This window comes from Solanum stenotomum, chromosome 8 (genome assembly GCF_019186545.1).
Source record: "Solanum stenotomum isolate F172 chromosome 8, ASM1918654v1, whole genome shotgun sequence".
Taxonomy (NCBI): Eukaryota; Viridiplantae; Streptophyta; class Magnoliopsida; order Solanales; family Solanaceae; genus Solanum; species Solanum stenotomum.
In genome coordinates, this window is record NC_064289.1 from 20,876,107 (window position 1) to 20,897,965 (window position 21,859).

The 21,859-nt window shown below is 35.7% G+C and overlaps 2 protein-coding genes across 4 annotated transcripts in view; both read right to left on the reverse strand.

Moving 5' to 3' along the window:
* The window catches only part of LOC125873319 (hydroxyacylglutathione hydrolase 2, mitochondrial-like), a 195,157-nt gene that overhangs the window by 51,976 nt on the left and 121,322 nt on the right, over positions 1 to 21,859 (reverse strand). The window lies entirely within an intron of this gene.
* On the reverse strand, positions 16,317 to 21,554 carry LOC125873318 (uncharacterized). Of its 3 annotated transcripts, none has more exons than XM_049554231.1 (8): positions 21,307 to 21,554; positions 19,012 to 19,058; positions 18,609 to 18,717; positions 17,921 to 18,083; positions 17,602 to 17,731; positions 17,223 to 17,399; positions 16,970 to 17,133; positions 16,317 to 16,585 (listed from the first exon to the last, which is right to left on the reverse strand). In XM_049554231.1, the coding sequence occupies exons 1-7, from the start codon at positions 21,524 to 21,526 to the stop codon at positions 16,972 to 16,974; spliced, it is 1,008 nt and encodes a 335-aa protein (XP_049410188.1). In that variant the 5' UTR covers positions 21,527 to 21,554; the 3' UTR covers positions 16,317 to 16,585; positions 16,970 to 16,971. The 3 variants fall into 3 exon arrangements, with proteins under 3 accessions (XP_049410188.1, XP_049410187.1, XP_049410186.1); XM_049554230.1 differs by having other exon boundaries at positions 16,951 to 17,133; XM_049554229.1 differs by lacking the exon at positions 16,317 to 16,585 and having other exon boundaries at positions 16,907 to 17,133.

Genomic DNA, 21,859 nt, shown 5'->3' on the forward strand with positions numbered 1-21,859 from the left:
TGATAGAATTTGCCTACAACAATAGTTACCACTCTAGCATTGCCATGGCTCTATTTGAAGCACTATATGGAAGAGGGTGTAGATATCCGGTTGGGTGGTTTGAGGTAGGTGAGTTTGCTCTAATTGGTCCCTAACTAGTTTATGATGCCATTGAGAAAGTTTGACTCATTAGAGAAAGGTTGAAGACGGCTCAAAGTCGGCAAAATTCCTATGCCGACAATTGAAGAAAGGATCTTGAATTTGAGGTTGGTGATTGGGTCTACTTGAAAATCTCGCCTATGAAAGGTGTGATGAGGTTTGACAAGAAGGAGAAACTTAGTCCCCGGTATGTGGGCCCATACCAAATCTTAAAGTGTATAGGGAAAGTTGCTTATGAGGTGGACTTGTCAAATGAGTTGGCTCCGGTTCACCCGGTGTTTCATGTTTCCATGCTCAAGAAGTGTATTGGTGATCCGGTTTCCATCCTTCCTTTAGGGGGTTTAGGAGTTGATGAAAACCTTTCTTATGAAGAGGTCCCGATTGAGATTTTGGACCAATAAAGTTGAGAATAAGGGAGTAGCTTCCGTTAAGGTTCTATGGAGGAATCACTTAGTTGAGGGCGCTACATGGGAGGCCGAAGCTGAAGTCGATATGAAGTCCCGTTATCCTCATCTTTTTACTTCTACTCCTATTCAAGCATGAGGTAACTAGTTCCTTTTAAGTTTAGCGTTTGGGACTCATGTGTGTTGTATGATTTTTCATGATTTCCCTATATTGTGCATGTCTTGTGAGAATTCATGTTTTAGTGTGTATTGAGTTTTCATGATGCCTATGTTTCCTCATGTTGACTTGCATTTTTGTGTGATGATTGCATTTTTTACTCCATGAGATGAAATAATGAACATGCTTAATAATTTGTTGATGAGATGACATGTTCGCTCTATATTGTTGTGTTGAGCTTACTTAAGTTGGCATAGTTAGTTCCTCCCATGCTTATGTGAATTGATGAGTTGCATACATATTGAGTTAGTAGATGTAGTTCCTACTTTCTTATATTTGCTTTGGCCATGTTGTGAAATGGAGTTGGAGTTTCCTCCTTTTGAATAGTGCATTTGTGAGTTTTGCACATTTTGATGTTTCATACATGATGGGCTGTTAGTCTAGAGTTTCTAACTTAGTTTGGTGTTTTGATCATCATTCGGGGATGAATGTTCCCAATGGAGAGATAATGTAACACCTCGGAAATCTAATGACCTAAGTTAGAGACTAATGTGTAGTCTAGTGGCCTCATGAAGTTAAAACGTAAGGTTAAAGTCCTAAAATAATTTTCCTAACTTAGTACTAGGGTTTTAGTGCCTAAACGTCAATGCACGACCCCCTAGGACTCCCTAAGGGTCCATGAGGAGAACCCAAAGGAAGGTCCAAAAAGCTGTCCAAAATAGCTTCATCCACGAAATAGGGACCACGAGGCATAGACTGACTCACACCCCGTAGATGTGAGTTGTGAGTCAAGACTTAACTCCCTCAAGTGTGCCCCAAAATGTCCTAGTCTCAGTCCCATTCCACGAGCGTGCAGTACGATCCGTGGACCAACTCACGCCCAGTGGTTGGGTCTCGTAGATGAGGCATGGAGGCTGGCCAAGAAGACAAACCTCAGACCCAAACCAAGAGTGACCAGTACGGTCGGTGGTTCAAACCACTCCCCGTGGTCGGGGACTCATGGATGGGGACCGGGAAGGCTGCCTTAATTTGGCCTATGTGTGGGTAGTTTAGTAAATTACTAATTAGTTAAGTTAGGGTGGGGGACAGTTATTATTAGTTGTTTTAAGTATATTAAAGTATTTTTAAGTATTAAACAATTCTTTTAACTCTCATAACTCACAAACTCAAACTCAAACTCAACCAACTTCCCTGCCAAACATATTCTCTCTAAACTCCATTGAAGAACAAAAAAGAAGTTCAAGATTAGGGTTCAAGCTCCAAGATTTTCACTCCAATTTCGTGGGAAAAAATCAATTAAGGTATGGGGACTTTGATTCATGGAACACTTTTCTCCATGAAGCCCTTCAGCTCTTGATTTCGAAATTGGTAACTTGTTCAAAAACTAGGGTTTTCATTCCAACCATGGGTTCTTCCTAAAAATGATTTTATTATGTTAATTGCATTATATTATGGATGATTTGCTGTTTACTGGTGATTTTCATTGTAAAATTCCCCATGAACCCATGAACTACCCCATGGCCCCAATTTCTTGAATTGTGATGGGTGTATTGATGCAAGATGATTACTATGAGTTGTATCTATGTTAATATAGTTATTGAATCTTGTTTTATTCATGCTTAGAGTAGTATTTCTCAGTATGACTGTGAGACATGATTCATGACCTTGAAAGGGGTAAATTGCTAGGGTTTGTACATGTTGATGAAAGTTGTGTATAACCTATTGATTTATTTAGAAAGTAAATCTCCTATAACTAATGTGTAAAGTATAGTATTGTTGAAAGTTTGTTCTCCCCTTACCCTTACATGTGTTCATAAATAACTTGTCTAGGATGATGATGATATTGCTGTGTTGATTGAAAGGCTATTTCTCATGAAAACACTATGAACGATAATATGAAAGGTTTACTCACATGTTAATGATGATTCTAAGGTTGAAAGTTAGTTCTAACTTTATTGAATCTATGAGCTATTTTGATGAATTGTATTGAATGAGGGATATAGCATTCCTTCACACATGTAAATACAATTCAATGACTAATTATGTATAATTTGGGAGAGAATGCGTAGTACCGAGTGGATATGGACAATGAGGTAAAGACCCTTCCGCCAACGCAAAAGGGAGGGTCATCTAAAGTGAACTCATGAGATGGAAGGCCCCTCCGCCAATGCAATACGGCGGGTTTTTAGAAACAATCTCCCTATTCCATAACTATGTGCCAACATAGGACTTAGCTTGTGGATCCACCTAGAAGCTAACACATTTAGTCCTACCTTAGGCAAGTAGGACACTTTCTTTCGGTGTGGGGTTACATGACACCGAATTTCATGTAGCTCACATGGTCTATGTCGGTTATGGCTATTCTTCCCTAAATAAAAGATAATGAATGAGACTTGAACTATACTATGACTTCTTGGTGAGTTTACTTAGTAGGAGTGGGGGTATGGGACTTCACTTCCACATTGCACAAGTGGACTTAGTAGGATGTTGTGGGATGGTTCCTTTATATTGTGATGAGATACAAATTCATACATGTGTGTTGAATTGTTAGTTATTATGAATGACTTTCCTTATATTAAAAGTAATGTACATGGCTATTTTCCTTATTGGTGACTAACGATTATAATGAGGTCTAAAGATGATATGCATGACCAAGGGAGCTTCAAGGGGGTACTTAGTAGGGTTGGTTTTTGGGATGCCAATCATACATTGCACAAGTGTTCCTTAGAGGTTGCTAAGGTGTTGATATTACCATGTATGAGTATAAATGCGATTATGACTTGTAATGTACACTGTGAATGCATGTTGATTTCCAAACTTGATAAATGCATACTTTGCAACTAAAATGTCTCTTTTATCATAGTTAAAGGATTTTATGCATGTTTCCTTACTTAGTGCATATTTGTGCTAACCCCTTCTTCTTCTACATCTTAATGAGTGTAGGTTCCGGCTAGGTGATTTTCACTCTCCCTTTGAAGAAAGACTTCGATTGCTTATCTCCAAGTTGTGGTGAGTCCTCAAGTTCGAGGACGGGATTTTCTATTTCTTAGTTCTATTATACTTCTCATGTTGAGACTTTTATTGATGTAAAGGGCTAAGTCCCAAACTTTGTATTCCTATGTTTTAGATGGGGTATGAGACTAAGTCTAGATTTCCTATGATTTTCCTTTATGAAAACTGAAGTTTGACTTCTATTGTAAAAGTTTTAAATTTTCTTCATTATTTTCTATGTCTTATGTAATTATGATGCTAGAGGCTTGTATGAGACCCCTTCGGGGTCAAGTTCGCCGTGTTACGTCTAGGGGTACTCTCGGGTCGTGACAATAAAACACAAAAACTATGACAATATTCCATAGGCTATGACCTATGTAGTGATTCCCTAGAAATTTTGGTGAATTTTTATTTCAAGTAGTACATATCTTATAAACATAATTTATATTTAAATTGTAATATTTTAAACTTTAAACAAATTTTGAGTTTAGACTCTTGTTAATTTTAATACTCTATTTTATTTTTATTTTTAATTAATTTTTATTTGACCCACGGGCTAACCCTATCCATATTTCTCAATCCCCACAAATCGGCAGGCTTATTCAGGCCGGACTAAAAAATCTTTTTCTTAAATGGGCTCCAAAAATCTTAGCCCAGCCCTATCAAATCACGGGTTAGGCCAGGTCGGCCCAATGGACCTATCCCATATTGACGGCTCTACCCAGAAGAAATAATTTTAAAAAGTTGATTAATTGAACATAAAAAAAATCAAAAAGTATTTTTCTCCTTACCGAACACACCCTATGTTTATAATTTTTCATAGAGTCAACTAGTAATAGTAGTAGCAACACGATTTTGACAAAATGATGAGATGCACTATATAAAGGTTGATACTGGTACGCAATTTGATATGGAATTACCCGTTATGTTCTGCTTTTATTCTTGTATAATTAATCTCGACATTATTTATACATCATATTTAATATTATTCTTAAACGTCAATGTTAAAGGTATAATTCAATTTGCTTGACATGACAATCTCTAGTAGTGACTCCAATTTTTATTTTTTATTTCTTTTTTTCTTTTTTGCTAATAGTCTTGTGATTAAATTATATTATTCAAGATCCAAATATTAAATAGACGATAAACCAAAGATACAAGAAATCAGGAGAAACGTAAAGAAGGTGTCCAAAAGTTGTGGAATATTTGAATGATACTTTTTTCTTTAATGGATAAACAGTTGTTGGAATAAACAAAAATGATAACAAAACATATGTTGTAGTGATTGTTGCATCCAACACAAGTAATTAGACATTTTCGTCCAATTGCCCACTTGCATTCACGTATACACCATATAAAATATCGAGAGAAATAACTTCATCCAATTCACTCGAAATACAAAGAGGTTCACACAAGTGATAATGTATCACGTATCACTTGTGTCCCACAAATTCTCCCCCTAATCAAAACTTTCAAAGCCCCTAGAACTACATTTTAAATGCTGATTAAGTTAGAATGAACGAGGCTCTATTTACAGAGTCCTAACTCTTTTCCTACAAGAAAATGACTCGCCATACATGGAAACTTTATGTTTTCCTTTTAGGGAAAAGAAAACCTATTTATGGTAAGAAACTCAAGGCAAATACCCAACACGTATTAAGTTGGGCTTCAACGAAAGATTTAGTTGTATGACTTTAATTTGAAATCGTTGTCATTCTATGCAAATATCTTGAATAATATTTGGAGTTTTGGACCTTGTAATATTTATATATGATGGTTTAAGACTTTAAATTTGGAGTTCTCTTGTTATTTTTAATATTTTATTTTTTTGTTAATATGAGTAAAAACATATCAAACTAGATCGTCAATAATACTTGTTAGTATGCTAACGAGTAACAATTATATTGAATAGTGTAATAGTCTGGATTCGTAGAATTTTGATCAGGATCACACATTATATTGATGTTGCTATTTGAAGAGTTAGCATACTGACAAGTTTGCTTGAAATTGTGCCTCTCTGTAATATTTTTAATCATTTTCTCCAATAATAGGTGGTGGAATTAAAGTTTGAATGACTATGCTACTGAGGATAAATCTATAGTGTTGGTTGCAGGTTGTAAATGAACTCCTAATCTTTAACTCTTACATTTGCCTATGTCAAATCACCAAAAATTTTGAATTTTATGTGTAGGCTCATTTTCACATTGAGCCCCTATTTCGTGCTGCTCTTCAATTATGTCCCTCATAAGAAATCATTTTCTAACGGAACATAAATTTATATTTCCGTATCATAATATCTTCCAACTTAATGTCAGACATTACTTCAGCTTCTAAAGTACTTATTTTCGACTAGACTTCCTTTTTATATGACAGGACAACAAAAAATATAGGAAATCATGTTTCTTGCATATAACATTGCTAAAAGGTCTTGCTACAAAAGATTATGTACAACGCTTCAAAATTTCTTTATTAATGTATTACTATATAACATTAGAGATAAAGTATAGGGCTCTTTGCTAGAGTAGTACAAGGTACGACCATGATGGATATTCATGTAGTGTAGTGCTTAAGCCTAACCACCCCCATTAAGTCCAAGACCAATGGGTCCACTATCCAAGTATTACTTCATCTTCACTTAATTCAATCTATTTCCACTCTCCAAGGTCTAACATTAGAAGCATGTATAATACACCCATACTCATCCAATTGCAAGAGTGTTTCGGTATAAGGAACAAGGTATTGTAATGGAGAAAAGGATACAATCCCATAAAGATGACAACTTTGTCACCTATAAAATTTCAGTGACTGAAACAATGTTAACCCAAATCGCTTCTCAAGGACCTGTCAAGTTTTCTTTCCTCTTAGGGAATTCATCACGTATTTAGTAAAATAGTAAACATGAAAATGAGCTTTATACAATCTAGGCAGATACACCAGATAGTCTAACCTCACTTTTATATGGGTATATTTTTCATTAGTTCTACGATAAAGTTCTTTTGTTATAGTTTAATTTTCCAGTCGTTGGATCCACTTATTAATACATCTATTACTATACACACCGCTTTTCTTTGTATTACATTTTTGCTCCTTTACATTCATTTCATGTATCTATATCTACTACACCTGAATATACATAGACAAAGTCAATTACTACTATTGGGTGGCACGGGCACTACATATCAAGTAGAAACATGAAGATAAGACGATCACACCTATATATTTTTGTACCTTGTGCAACAAAAGTTGAACAGGGTACCTTGTGATACTGAATTAGACATCGTACATGAGCCCAAATAACTACAAGGATAGTCATTTTCTATTGCGCCTCTATGATTCTCCCATCCTTCCGTAAGTGTGAACAAGTTGCTACATGTTTTTGTTGACCATTCATATGTGCTCTTCAAGGTTTTTGTTTACCTTGTTGAGATAGCATATTCATGCTAAAGTCTAATAAGTGTTTCACTTCAAGGGAAATAAATATTTACCCAGGTAAGTATTTTCCTAGATAAAGGTAAAACATTTATTCTGAGATGTTAAGTCACTTTCTCACCTTAATGTTCAGCTTGACACTGGTATTGTGAAGAATCTTGCTAGTCCTAATGCAGAAGATAATACTCCAAAGTTAGCAAACTCAATTTATGCACCTAGATGGAGCATAAGCTTGAAATGTCACGTTTCATTGCATACAATGTAGAGCAGATTCTCGAGACACAAGAAAGATCGTTAACATGACTTGGCAATAGGCAATATTATTTCAGTTGAAACTGAAGACTTGTTTGAATATGCATGTTAATTTTATAGTTGATTTGATAAAACTCCCTTCAGATTTATCAGATTATTCTTGTGACAACGTATTACTTTCAATAGTATTCATACAATTTTACATATGGTTACTCACCAAATAGTTTATGTAAGATCCAATCATCAACAGTTGTAGATTAGTAGATTGCTGATTTGAATGGAAAGAATCAAATTCAGTATTGTAATCTTATTTTATAGTCTAACAAAGAAGCATCTTGTGTCATGTGAAGTTTCCCATGTTGGTTGTGAATGAGGCCCCGAGGGACTTGATTTTCTTATGAATCATTTTTCTTATCAAGTAATGTTTGTTATATGTTGTCTCAATATTTCTATAATTGTGCCAATTTAAATTTATGATATGTCATTTACTCTATATTTATCAAATGTAAGAATTGGATTGGACTTATTTTAAGTAGTTTTTGGCTTTTAAGGCTCCTTCAAATTTTTGGAGGTGTACAATCCAATAGCACGAGGCCTATGTGATTGTTATTTTTGGTTATACATGTGTTATTCTTATCTTCCTCATTTTTTATTGAGTTCTCATGGATCCTTCATTGTTTATACCAGGGGCGGCTGGCAAGGCTTGTCAAAAAGTCCTTGGCCTTAGGCCCCTAATTTTAGGGGGCCCCATTTTTTAGTTANGAATTTTCATGTTATTTCCTCTTGGGTTTAGATCCTTTTTTTTCCTCTTACCCCATGTGACATAACTTGTTTGATATGTCTTTTAGGGGCGTCTTTCTTCTGACATGTTCTATTTTTTAAAAGGTTGAGACTGATACTTTTGTTTCTTTATTGCTTGTCTTCTTTGTTTCAGCCTTACTTTATTGTTATAGGTTCTGCGTGTTCAGCATTTCAAATAAGTATTGTTGCTTCCTGTTGAGAGGAGACCGACATCCCAAAATTCATCTTATATTTTAGATAGTGAGGCATTAGGATTACATTGAATGATTTTGAAGATGCCACCCACTTTATTTATATTGATCATGTTATTGACAATTATTGTCGTTGCACAATAAGGAGTGACAGACAATGATCATCCTCTTTGATTTTTTTCCCGTCATTTTTTGTCCAATCCTAAATCAATACATGGGATGGGTTGATTTATTCAAACTAATAATACGATAAAACCATTTGTAATATTAAGCTTAAATGTATATTTGGTATCAGCTATATTTTTTGCAATTGTTGAAAATATTGTTCTTCACATTCAAAAGCACTATAACCACTACAATATTTAAATGTTGGGACCGTGATAGCACGGGCAATACCTATTTAGTCTATCATAAAGATACAATCGTGGGACGACCAGGGCTATTTTAGTCATTTTACTTGGCTAAGAAAAAATCTTCCCCTCACTTGGTAGCACAAACAATCAGTTATTGTCTATAAAAATCCATTCCAAAAATGGTCTTTTGTTCTTCACTCTCAAAACTACTTGATTCTCTTCATCTTCACAAGGGGTTACTCCTATTCATATTTTCAAAAATGATCTCTTGTTATGTGTGAATGTAGTTATGATATGAAAGAACTCCATGTCGCTTAGGTCTAGATACATCGATCCTCTCTTCTTCATATTTTAAAGGATAGTTTTTCAATTTATTTCAACTTTACTCTTCATCTTCACAAGGAATTACAAGGTAACAACTTTAATTTTGTTCGACTTTCAATTTTTACACAACTCTTTTTTTTCACTTCATATTTTTTTTCCCCTTTCTATAGAGGGAGTGGATTTTAATATTGTATCTATTTTCACTTCCTAGTATTAAATTGCGGAAGCCGTCAAAAGTGTGTATCTATTTGTTGATGTCTACATCGCTAATTTGATAGTGTGGCATTAATGAGTAAAGGAAAAGCTCCTAAATAAAGGTTCGAATGTGAAGGCTCGTGGGGTGCCACACCACCCACAAGCTTTGACGGGAACTCTCTCTCTATATAGAATTACTAGTTTCTTTGGGTGATTTTTCTAGCGTCAGACACTCGTATGTTTCTTTTGTATGGTGCATCATACATTTTGGAAGTGTTGTGTGTTAGAACCTCAAATGCTTACGGTTATACATGTAGGTTATAATATAATGTTTGAAGACGTAGGTGTATTCTGTATCTACCTTCTTTTGCTCTAAGTTGACTCTTCACTTCCATTATAAGTTGTTGTTTTTGTTTCCCCGTGTAAAAGTATGATGAACGATGTGCTTGTTATGTTTGTGGTAGAAAGTAGATTGTTATCCTTTGCGTAATGTTCTGACTTGAGTTTTACAACTCTGTTTAGCATTTGTGTAATGTTGTGTTTATATTTATCTTGAAACAGCAATAAGCTGCAAATTGAATTGTTTACCTCCAAAACTCATACCCACAATTTCATACACCTACATTCACTTTCCTCATCAAAGGGGCTAGGGAGATGGGGAAAAAAATAAATAACTGCAACATGTACCCATTACCTTGTACCCACCGCGACATGGCAATTGCAAAGATACTAGCAGTAGAAAATCCTTCTGATGGAGTATGATTCTGGTACAGTAATGTCTAGGCACAATTGTACAGCCCAACTTACATTAAAACACGACAGCACATGAGCACAACGGACAAAGAAAACTTTTTCCTACTGCCAAACAGTTCCATACTATACTACTTCAGATCTTCTATCTAAGCCAAATGTTGAAATAAGGAAACTCTTGTAGATGCTCATGAATTTGGCAACAAATGCTGCAAAAACAAATCAAACCATAACCGGAGGTTAACAAAATCACATCTTTAAATAACAGTCGGTCAGTCATAGTACAAATATCTAGAAGAACTATTTAACTTTAGCAACAAAAACTGTGATTACTCTTAAATCATTATGACACCATTAAGTGTGAACATCTATCCTGCTTCTCCAATTAAGTGTATATCTGCCTCTGCCAAAGCAGACTATACAGTCATACACCTGCTGCAAATGCATGCTAAAGAATGGAATTAAGCAATCCCTTGCTGCCAAATACTGTTACAAATGGACTGTCATCGTCACTTATTCTCAATTTGTAGATGGCTCTTAATTGGATCATTTATGGGTGTAAAGCAAAATCANGCAAAGATACTAGCAGTAGAAAATCCTTCTGATGGAGTATGATTCTGGTACAGTAATGTCTAGGCACAATTGTACAGCCCAACTTAAATTAAAACACGACAGCACATGAGCACAACGGACAAAGAAAACTTTTTCCTACTGCCAAACAGTTCCATACTATACTACTTCAGATCTTCTATCTAAGCCAAATGTTGAAATAAGGAAACTCTTGTAGATGCTCATGAATTTGGCAACAAATGCTGCAAAAACAAATCAAACCATAACCGGAGGTTAACAAAATCACATCTTTAAATAACAGTCAGTCAGTCCTAGTACAAATATCTACAAGAACTATTTAACTTTAGCAACAAAAACTGTGATTATGTTAGGGTTTTGCCCTGATTTTCTTACCTTATTTGAAATTTATTTTTTCTTAAAAGAAAAGACAAAACATTAACATAAATGTTTTTACTTTTTTTTTTTTGAAATTAGTAATGTTGTATTCCTCAGCATTGACCTCCAAAAATTCGTACATAGAGGGGCTAGGAAGGCTAATTACAAAGATCCTAACATATCTACTAGTTGCTCTACCTCCTCTATACATTCCTGTTTACACCAAAAATACAAATATTCCTAAAAGGAAAATATAATATTCTTTCATATTTGGTTTATTCTCTCCTTTTAGGACTCTTTTTCTAGTAAGAAAAGGTTTTAGGACTCTATAAATATAGGTTTGTTTCTTTTAACACAAAAACAATTGCATCCACAATGTAGTCGTTTAAGAGTCTTGTTTATGGGGAGATTTATTCTCTCTAAAGTTTCAATGTTTTTCTTTATATTAGTTTTGATATAATAATATTTTGATTTTTAGTATAAGTTTTTTTTGTTAGCTGATTTATCAACTATATGATTTGCAAATTGTAAGCTTCTGCATGATGCCTTAATCACCCTTTCGAACCCAACAGATTACTCTTAAATCATTATGACACCATTAAGTGTGAACATCTATCATGCTTCTCCAATTAAGTGTATATCTGCCTCTGCCAAACAGCAGACTATACAGTCATACACCTGCTGCAAATGCATGCTAAAGAATGGAATTAAGCAATCCCTTGCTGCCAAATACTGTTACAAATGGACTGTCATCGTCACTCACTCTCAATTTGTAGATGGCTCTTAATTGGATCATTTATGGGTGTAAAGCAAAATCAACTTTTAACGTATATTGAGCCCCTTCCTCCCCCTTCAGTGACCAACTTTGAGTTAAATCCCAAACTAAAAAAATTGCTCCATGACCCATTTATTATGCACAGCTTTGGGATAAATTCCTCAGTTTTTTCTGCTCCAAGTTACAAATGAGAGACTAAAAGTACTTAGACTAACAAGAAAGCAACAAACTAATGTCTTATTTCCTACAAACAGGCACCCCTAGTAATTGAAGAAACATTCCTTAGCTTCAATCATTCTGTTCAAGGTGTCCATCAAAACTCTTCCACACTAGCATGCACTCCAGTAACACATAAACACAACTAATACATGAAACGGAGAAACTATGCTTATATGATAACCCTTTGTTGATGTGCTCACTGTGATGGGATTTAAGTATATTTAGTCACACAGTTCAACACAATATAAACTCAAATATATATACACAAAACTGTAAAGTTGATCCCACAAGCAGAAAGCTCATAAAATTTCTTTTCCTGCCATTTTCCCAGCTTCTGGTATTGTCTGTTGGTGATAAATCCCATATCCATATCTTGTTTTATTGACAAGATTTCCGAGCAAGGCATAACAATATCTTGGGGATATAAAATGTGAGAAGTAATAAAGCACACATCTATATTGCTCGGATTCTTCAAAAATGTTGACGGGTGAATGTCATATCTTCAAAAGTAGTGCATATTTGGAGGATCCACACGGGTGCGGCAGTATTTTGGGAGAGCCCGAGCAACATAACATGGAGAAAGGAGGGCATTGGCTGGAATATCCAAATACTGAAATGGTGCAACTAACATTAACAGGGGTAAGCAAATCAAGTACTCAACTTTGTCTTTTTCACAGAAAAGGAACATATTGAGTACATAGAAAATCCATGTGCAATATAATTGAAAAGACAGCTTAGGTAATTTAATTTACATCCTGAGCAATGGTTGGTTGTCCTTGACAGTAGCTTATCAGGAAGTTAGCATATCATAAAAGAAACCTGGAAGTAATTAGAATCCCATAGAAGTGTTTATGGCTCTAAACTCAACTCACGTTTGTCTCAACTCTGGGAGTCCATTCATGCATCCATTTCCTTAAGTCAGTGTAATTCTATTTCAGGGATCTGGAGTATATCAACAGTTTTCTTAAAATTGATATTTGGCGCCAAACATTCAACTGTGAGATGCACCTAAATCACCTAACATGCAACCCCAAATAGGGCATCGGTCTTATTTAGTACTTCCCCAAATGTTCCTTGAGACTCTTGCTTTTTTTCTTTTTAAGCAACTCCTACATATCAACCCCGAAAAGGTTAACGGTTCACATGCTAGACATTCCTCCGCCTCTGCTAACAGTATTAATTCTTCCTCATTAAAAATAGTTTTACTTCATTTTTTTAATTTCTAATTTTCAAAAGGTATTACTGTCAATGATAACGGCTGTAACTTTACAGAGGTCACTTTCAAGCTTTTCCAACATTTCTTTTTCATAGGTTAGTAAAAAGTTTCATTCATCAAAATGGCACCAAGGTGGTGTTGGGAGATTACAGCAGGGATATTACAAAAACCTCAGTTCCTCTCTACTTTAGCATGTGAGGTAACTGAGGAACTCCAATAGACTATCTACATCATACACATTCCGAGATTGAGCACTGTTGAACTTGGAATATAGTTTGATTCAAGTAAAGTTGAAAAGTAGAGAGAAATGCTTGCATATTAGGGCGTCTCATTAGAAGTAAATGAGAAAATCAAAAGTTGCTAACAATGTCCCTTTCCCTTATTTGGCAAGCAAAACAGAAAGGGAAAGGAAAAAAACGAAAAACTGAAAACACATTTTCTAGAGGTGGCAAGTTTCTCTCCTAGTAGGATGACAAAAGATATGAAATCTATTCGGTGAACTCATCCATAATAAATAATACTACTTAGCAATTCATCGATATATAGATAAGAAGGGGATGCCGGTGAAAAAAACATCCCGCATTCACGCAAGGTTCCAGGAAAGGACCGGACCCCAAGGGGTGTGATGTAGATGGTCTACCCAAATACAAGCATTAGTAGCTGCTACAACGGATCATCCATATACAGACAATATCTTTGTTAGAACAGTGGAGCGGGGGATAGCTAGCCCACACCTCAACTTGTTCCACGGGGTATCTGCTACCTTCCACCAACAAGGTACCGAGTAACTCCATCCACCAAGACTTGGACAAATGGGAAGAAATCACCTAGTGTTTTTGCTTCACCGGATTTGGACCTAAGACCCTATGATTCTCAACCCACTATATTGACTATTAGAGGTCACACCATTGAGTGCTCATCCAGATACAATTTTTGTATCATACCATACAGATACAATATCTCCACCATCACATTCCTCGACCTACAATTTTTTTATATTCCTTATGCACTAAAATCAAATGATTTTTTTTGACAAACTGAAAATCATCTTTCTTTTTTTGGATGACCATGGTATTTGGGAAAGCTTGCGCACACCTCAACTAATGTCATGTGGTAACTGATACCTCAAATTTATCATTCATACTACTAACTTCAAGCTTAAACAAGAACTAACGATATTTATGTATGGAGAGAGTACGGTAGGGCATACACCGAGTTCTTATAATAATTTCTCACCCTACCCATACACATGGACTGGTTCTGGAATTGTAATCCTCACCTTCCCCTTACAAACTCATTTGGAGGCACCACAATGATGGAATTTTCACTGTTAACAGAGTATACAAAAGGGGACTGAGTGTAGCTGCAGGCAGGTCAACTGGACCTTGGAATACTATATGGAAGAGTGTGACTCCTAATAAAGTAAAATGCTTCACTTGGCTAGTAGCTAGGAAAGCATGCTTGATACATGTGGCATTGCAAAAAAGGGGGTCCATCATAGCATCTAGATGCCTCCTCTGCAAGGAGGCACAAGAAACTAGCAAACACCTTTTCATGCATTGCAAAGTAACGACACAAGTTTGGGCTATGTTCACTTCCATTGCTGGAATCAACTGGATCATGCCTAAACATACTGCAGACTTGCTTAGCTGTTGGATCAAAAGAGGAGGAAGCAAAAGCCAAAAAAGATGGTGGAGGACAGTCCCAGCCTGCATTTGGTGGACCATTTGGAAGGAGAGGAACCAGAGGATCTTAGAAGGAAAAGAATCCTCTATTTTGAAGATTAAGTGGAAAGTTATTACTTCACTAGGTTTTTGGTGTAAAGAACAGAGTATAGAAGAGGAAATCCAACCAGTGGATTTTATAGGCTCTTTGTAAGTATCTCTCTTTTCTTTTTTGTAAACGTTTTGGAGGTGGCCAGCATAGCCTTAATGCTGAATGAAAACAATTTACCAATTTCAAAAATAAATAAATTACAATCATGATACAAGTACAATACATGCAAATATTTACAGGTTGAATGAGAATCATCCCTATCTCCAAGCAAAGATAAATCTTATTTTCCTTTCAGTATAATGCATATTCTAGAAGTTGCCTTGGCATCCCAAGGGAGGTACATCAACATACCTAGTGTGATCTCACTTGGGTTTGAGAATGGTAGTGTGTACGCAGTCTTGCCCCGATGTTGTGAAGGTAAAGAGGTTGCTTTCGATAGACCCTCAGGCTCAAGTAAAGCATAATAATAATAAGTATAGAAAGGAAATACAGTAGTAAAGAAGCCATGGTAAAAATAAAGTAGAAGAGAGCAGTAGCAACAACAAAAAATACGGTAACCGAAGTAGAGGAAACAACAGGTGGTAATAAAACAAAGAATAAGATAGTAGAAAAGTAATAATTAGAACAATACTGATAAGGAAAACTAGTCAACGTTCAACTACCTATCAACCTTTTACCCTAATCCTCGACCTCCATACCCTCTTATCTAAGATCATGTATGCAGTAAGTTACACGTGTATCATATCCTATCTAATCACCTCTCCGCACTACTTCTTAGGCCTACCTCTACCTATCCTCATACCTACCATAGCCAACGTCTCACATCTCCTCACTGGGGCATCTGTGCATCTCCACTTCACATGCTCTCACCTCTCCCGGAATTTCTTGGTTCCTAATCATATCTCTCTTAGTATGCCCACACATCCATCTCAACATCCTCATTTTTGCTACTTGCATCTTCTAGACGCGCGAATTCTTGACCGGCCAACACTATGCCCCATACAACATAATTGGTCTGACAATCACTTTATAAATGTTACCTTTACCCCTTGGTGGCACATTCTTATCACACAAGACATTGTATACATCGTCAGTCGCCCATTTCCTTGGATTATCGACCTGAACAATAAATAATCCAACTGCTTCTTTACGCGTGATGTTCTCCCAGGATTCTGCTCAGATCAGCTCACTATCCAAATATAAATATAAAATCCCTTTAATACTAGCATCCTACTAACCCCTTCAGACTGAACTAGTCATGTGCAAATCCTATCTACAAATCAAATATGTGGCAGAAGATTTTTCAAAAGAAACATTCCAAAGCTCTTAGACGAATAGAACAACACCAGCATTCAAAAATTAAGTTCACTTAAAAATTTAAAAAAGCATACAAGAAATCACAGAAGCATGAACAATAGATCCACCATTGTAGTTTATAAGTTACTTACAGCAACTTATATTTCAAACAATGTTATGAGAGCATAAACAACTGAGAGATCAAGTAAAGGTAACATAAAAAATCAGTATCTGAGAAAATAGAGCTCAATCACTACAAAGCAGCCAGTCAAAGCTGTTTTCTGATAATGCTCACAGTTAATTTCTAATTAAAAGGTTATGCAATACCTTCAAGATGAAATATAGCCTTCTGTCCAAGGCGCATCCTATGCTCCTGAAAGACACACAGATTTTCTTAAGGAAAGTTTTAACCTATTTCTTTATAAAACAGCAAACATTAATCCATGCACGAGAAAATTGCAGAAATATCAATACAGTAGAAGTGCACATAATGTCATGGTGTTTGGGACAGCTTGCGCACACCTCAACTAATGTCATGTGGTAACTGATACCTCAAATTTATCATTCATACTACTAACTTCAAGCTTAAACAAGAACTAACGATATTTATGTATGGAGAGAGTACAGTAGGGCATACACCGAGTTATTAAACACAACTAAAAATAAAAAGTACTATAAGTTCTCTATACTCTTCCTACTAGCAAAATAACAAAAACAGACAGAAAATTTCAAATATACGTCCTGTTCTTGAAGAGACCGTTATCGTTTCTTCTTATTCGTTTCTTTTGTATCCGAGACTAAGGCCTTGATGCAGAGTCGAGGCTTTGTAGTAACAAGTGCTCGTGGAAGAACTGATACACCAACTATGGCTGTCCTATCTGGTACTCCAGACAGTGGAAGTACCTCAACAAGCACACAGATCTGCAAAAGAGAAGCTACATTCAGTACATTAAAGATACAGAGGAAGTAAAACGCTTATAACTTGTCATTGACGACAAAATAGTTTTAACCTCTGGATCTTTCAAATCCACTATCGAATCTGGGACGACTTCTTTCACTGCTGCTGCTACGACGCTAAAGCATTTCTTGCGATCCAACAAAGCAAATATATCAGGATCACTGGAAGTGTTTCTTAGATTCTTCATCTCGGTTTCTTCAATCCCTCTCCTGTTATACCCAACTGCAAACTATAATGTCATTAGTTCTACAAGTTATATAAGAATGATCGACCCACAGAGAGCAGAATGCTTGAGCTACTGAACATACTACTCAAATTCAATTCGATGTAATAGAAAAACAAGAAAAAATGGTTGAGCTACTGAACGTAATACTCATGTAAGAGAACTTGGGATTAGCTGGTACCACAATGTTACGAAAGTCAAGATTTACCTTAACAGTGTTTCCTGTCTCCTTCTGCCTATTGTTCATAAACTGCTCAACAAGCTTTGTCACAATCTTCTTAAGATCCTTCTCATCTAAACAGCATGTACCTTGAATTGGTAATATCCGATTGCACCAACTGCATAACATGATAAAAGTCATGATCATCTTAGTTTCTTCGGTATTAGAAGTAATCTTTGAGACAAGAAAGGATAGAAAGAAGAAAAGACAATTGTGTCCTACTATAATGAGAAAGACCACGAACATAACCACATAAAGCAATATTACATGTAGATAAGAGCTCAAAAATTGATCGAGAGCAACTCACAGAGGAGACTTCAATATTCCAGATTCTAGGGATTGAAAAATCTGCGAAACGATGTCAACAACTGCTGGAGACTTGTCGAATGGAAATTTAAAGAGAACTAATCCACTTCTCGTTAACTTAACGAGTGAGAGAATGTCACTTTTCTCCATAGAAGTACCAGATTCTGCATGGGGAAAACAAAGAACTGTTTGACACTTCCTAGTAAACCTTTGTATCAGTAAGTCCACACAGATATCAACACTACAACATACCTAGTGTAATCCCACAAAAGTGGAGTCTATGGAGGGTAGAGTGTGTGCAAATCTTACCCCTACCTCAGAGGTAGAGAGGTTGTTTCAGATAGACCCTCCGCTCAACAAAAAAACAATCAAACGCAGTCCCGAACTAAAAGTAACGGAAGTACAAGAAACAACAGATAATAACAAAAACAACAAATAGTAACAAAACATAAACTACAACAAAACAATACGATAATTGAGGTACAAGGCACAACACATAGGAACAGCAATCGAAGGACAAGAAACTATAGGGACAATACTACAACTCTAATATGAACGGACAGCAAGACAAGACAACACCCTGCTTCCACTAACCTTCTGCCCTAATTTGTGTCATACACACCCTACTATCAACACTAACAAAAAAAAAAGTCCACACAGATATCAAAATGTTGAAGAAGCATTAATACCCAAATTCACATGTTCATTAGCTGCACCTTCTCTTGATCCTTTACATTCTTCATTAGCATCATCCATGCATGTTTTCCTTCGCTTAGCATCATGATTTGAAACAATATACTGACAGGCAAACGGCAACAACTATATTTAGCATTCTTTCCAACACAAGGGTCGCAAAGATAATTTAACACCAACTTATAGGTGCAATACAAAATAACATGGATTTTTAATGGAAACTTAAAGACCATTTGAATAGAAATGAATAAGGTTTCCATAGCCAGCTGTAAGTCACCAGAAAGGTGCATATTTCAGATCCAATGGAAAAACAAAATCAAAGATCACTTGTCCAGAACTTTTTTGAAACAAAATAAATAAAAGAACTGAAAATACCAAAAAAAAAGGTAAACAAATAACCTTTTCAAGGATACTTATAGCTTCTTTCGTTGCACTTTTTTCCCTCTCTGAGGACAAAAGGAAAAAAACTCTTAGGAATACCAAAGAGTAAACAAATAAACTTTTTGTATTATGACATGCTACGCTATAAACAGTAGCTGTGATTATCAGGCAAGTAATGGAGTTGTTCACTTATCCATTTTAAGAAATAAGTTCAAAGTTTAAGAAAAGAATCCTACCTTTAACTAAAATCCAACACAGGATTAGACCTTTTAGTCATAGAGCACTAAAGACACTTTTTTTTTTAATATCATGGTGTCTGGATCAGATTTTGCGGACCTCGACTAATTTCAAGGAATACCTCCTACCAACAATAATAATCAGGTGACTTTGTCCACCAAAGACAAGGACATATGGAGGAAATCACCCAACATTTTCTTTCTTTGCTGGGATTTGAACCCGAGACCTCATGAGACACATTCTTTATCTAAGGCGGAACACATCGATAGTCCCTAAAACTTGCCAGTTAATTTCAGTTAGACACTCGAACTACAGGTTGTTTCGATTGAGGACCTAACTAGATGATGATGTGTTCCTACACTTCCAACTTAAAGTTTGGAAAAACTTTTGCGCATGTTGTCAAGCGCCCATTCCACAGATAAATCAACCGCTTGAAGCATCCCTTAGTTATATGCATTAGTCTCAATAAGTTGTAAAACCTCATGCTTGTTCAAATTACGCTGATTTGTTAAATTAAAGGAGGTAATATATTATAGTGGTTAACTTATCTACGTAATAGGCGGTTGAGAACACGTGAAAAAAATCCAAAATTTGAGCCGAAAGTGTCTAGTTAAGTATATTTTACAATTTTCTCCTTGAGAATAGTAGATGATTTTTAATGAACTTCATACTAGGAGGCAAAAGCACACCAACATAACAGTGTAACCAACAAGCTCCACAAGTTGCTTAACTTCATGAATTTAAGATATTTTCGCTTTCTCACCTCTTCTATATTCTACAAGCACTCAAACATTCAAGCTGAAGGTCCATTCCATCTTTAGGCCCAAAATAATGCCATGTGTCAAGTGACATGTCAAATTCAATGCCAACAAGATAATGTCACATGTTCAAAAGATGTGGCCCAAAAACGAAGCCCTTTAACTTTGAACAAACGGTACCCAACTAACAACTAGTTTTTGAAGAAATTTGCATAATAACTACCTGAAGAGGGTACCCAAAGGTAGCTTTTTAACAGACAAATACTACCACATAAACCTTTCCAAAGTTTCCAAAGTTTAAGCAGCTGCTAAAAACAAAAAGAATAAAGAGAAGTGGACACATCTTAGCTAGAAAGGTTACATTCTTTTCCAGTGTAAGAAGGAATCTAGTGAATCTTCATTCACCCGGCACACCATTTGCCACACAATATCAACTACCAAACTCATTTATTTGAAAAGCTAAATCAATTTCAATCAATCAACTATTCCTCATTTCAAAATCAGTTGGGATCAATTATTCCTTGGGATACCTGCTATCTCCCACCAACACAGGTAACAAGTAACCCTGTCAGCTACTTGGGGATACATGGGAAGAAATTACCTAGTATTTTTGTTGAGAAATGATCCTGTTACCTCATGATTCTCAGCTCACAACCTCAGCGCCACACCCTTGAGTACAGGAAAATGGACACATTTTATCCAGCAAGAATACTTCTCTTTTTCAATATGAGAAGAAATCTACTGAATCTTTATTCAATATGAGAAGAAATCTACTGAATCTTTATTCAATAGCATATCATTTGCCACACAATTCCAGTCCCCTAACTAATATACTTGAAAAACTAATTCAATTTCAATCAATCAACTATTCCTCAATCCATGAATCAGTTGGATCAATTATTCCTTGGGTACCTGCTATCTCCCACTAGCACAGGTAACAAGTAACTATGTCACCTACTTGGACACACGAGAAGAAATCACCTAGTGTTTTTGCTGATATTTGATCTTAAGAGCTCATGATTCTCAGCTCGCGACACCATTTTTTTTCAATATAAGAAGAAATCTACTGAATCTTTATTCAACAGAACACCATTTTCCACACAATTCCAGTCCCTTAATAGATATACTTGAAAAGCTAAACCAATTTCAATCTATCAACTATTCCTCAATCCTAAACTGTCAGTACCCTAACTATCCAATCAGCTGAATTTTTTCAATCCAATACAAGTTCAGCAGAGGTTCTAAAATAAACAAAATTGAAAAATCTTTTAATCCCAAATACTCAAGAAATTGAAAAATCGAAGAAAGGAAAACTGACTGATTGGGCATGTAATGAGAAACCCAGAATGCGAATGGCGGAGTAAGGAAGAAGAAGCGTTGTAATCGAAACGAGGGATGCTTATCACAGCAGAATGCTGCTCCCATGGCTTCATCTCTTCAATTTTTTCTCCTTCTGCAATTGTTTTCCCTTCATCTTCCGCCATCTTTTTCTTCTTCTGGTTTTCTGCCGGCGGTTCTGAATTAACCCTTTGCTCCATTTCTCCTATAGTCAATCAACTACTCCCTTCGTCTCACTCCGTTTTTCCGTCTTAATTTATATTATGAAAAACAAAATTTATGATCTAAAATAAGTTATTTATGTGGTTATAATATAATTATTTTTTTATTGAAAAAAGGCTCAAATATGAAATTTCATCTAACTTATTTTTAATGACATATTTGAACATTTTTAATGACGTGATCGAATTATAATTGATCACATATAAAAAGTGAATTTGCAAAATCAATATTATTTTTAATTAAAAAATAATGGTGTGGATGAGCGTTTTGTCAAACGGAGTTGCATAGATAAACCAATTTTTTTAACAAAT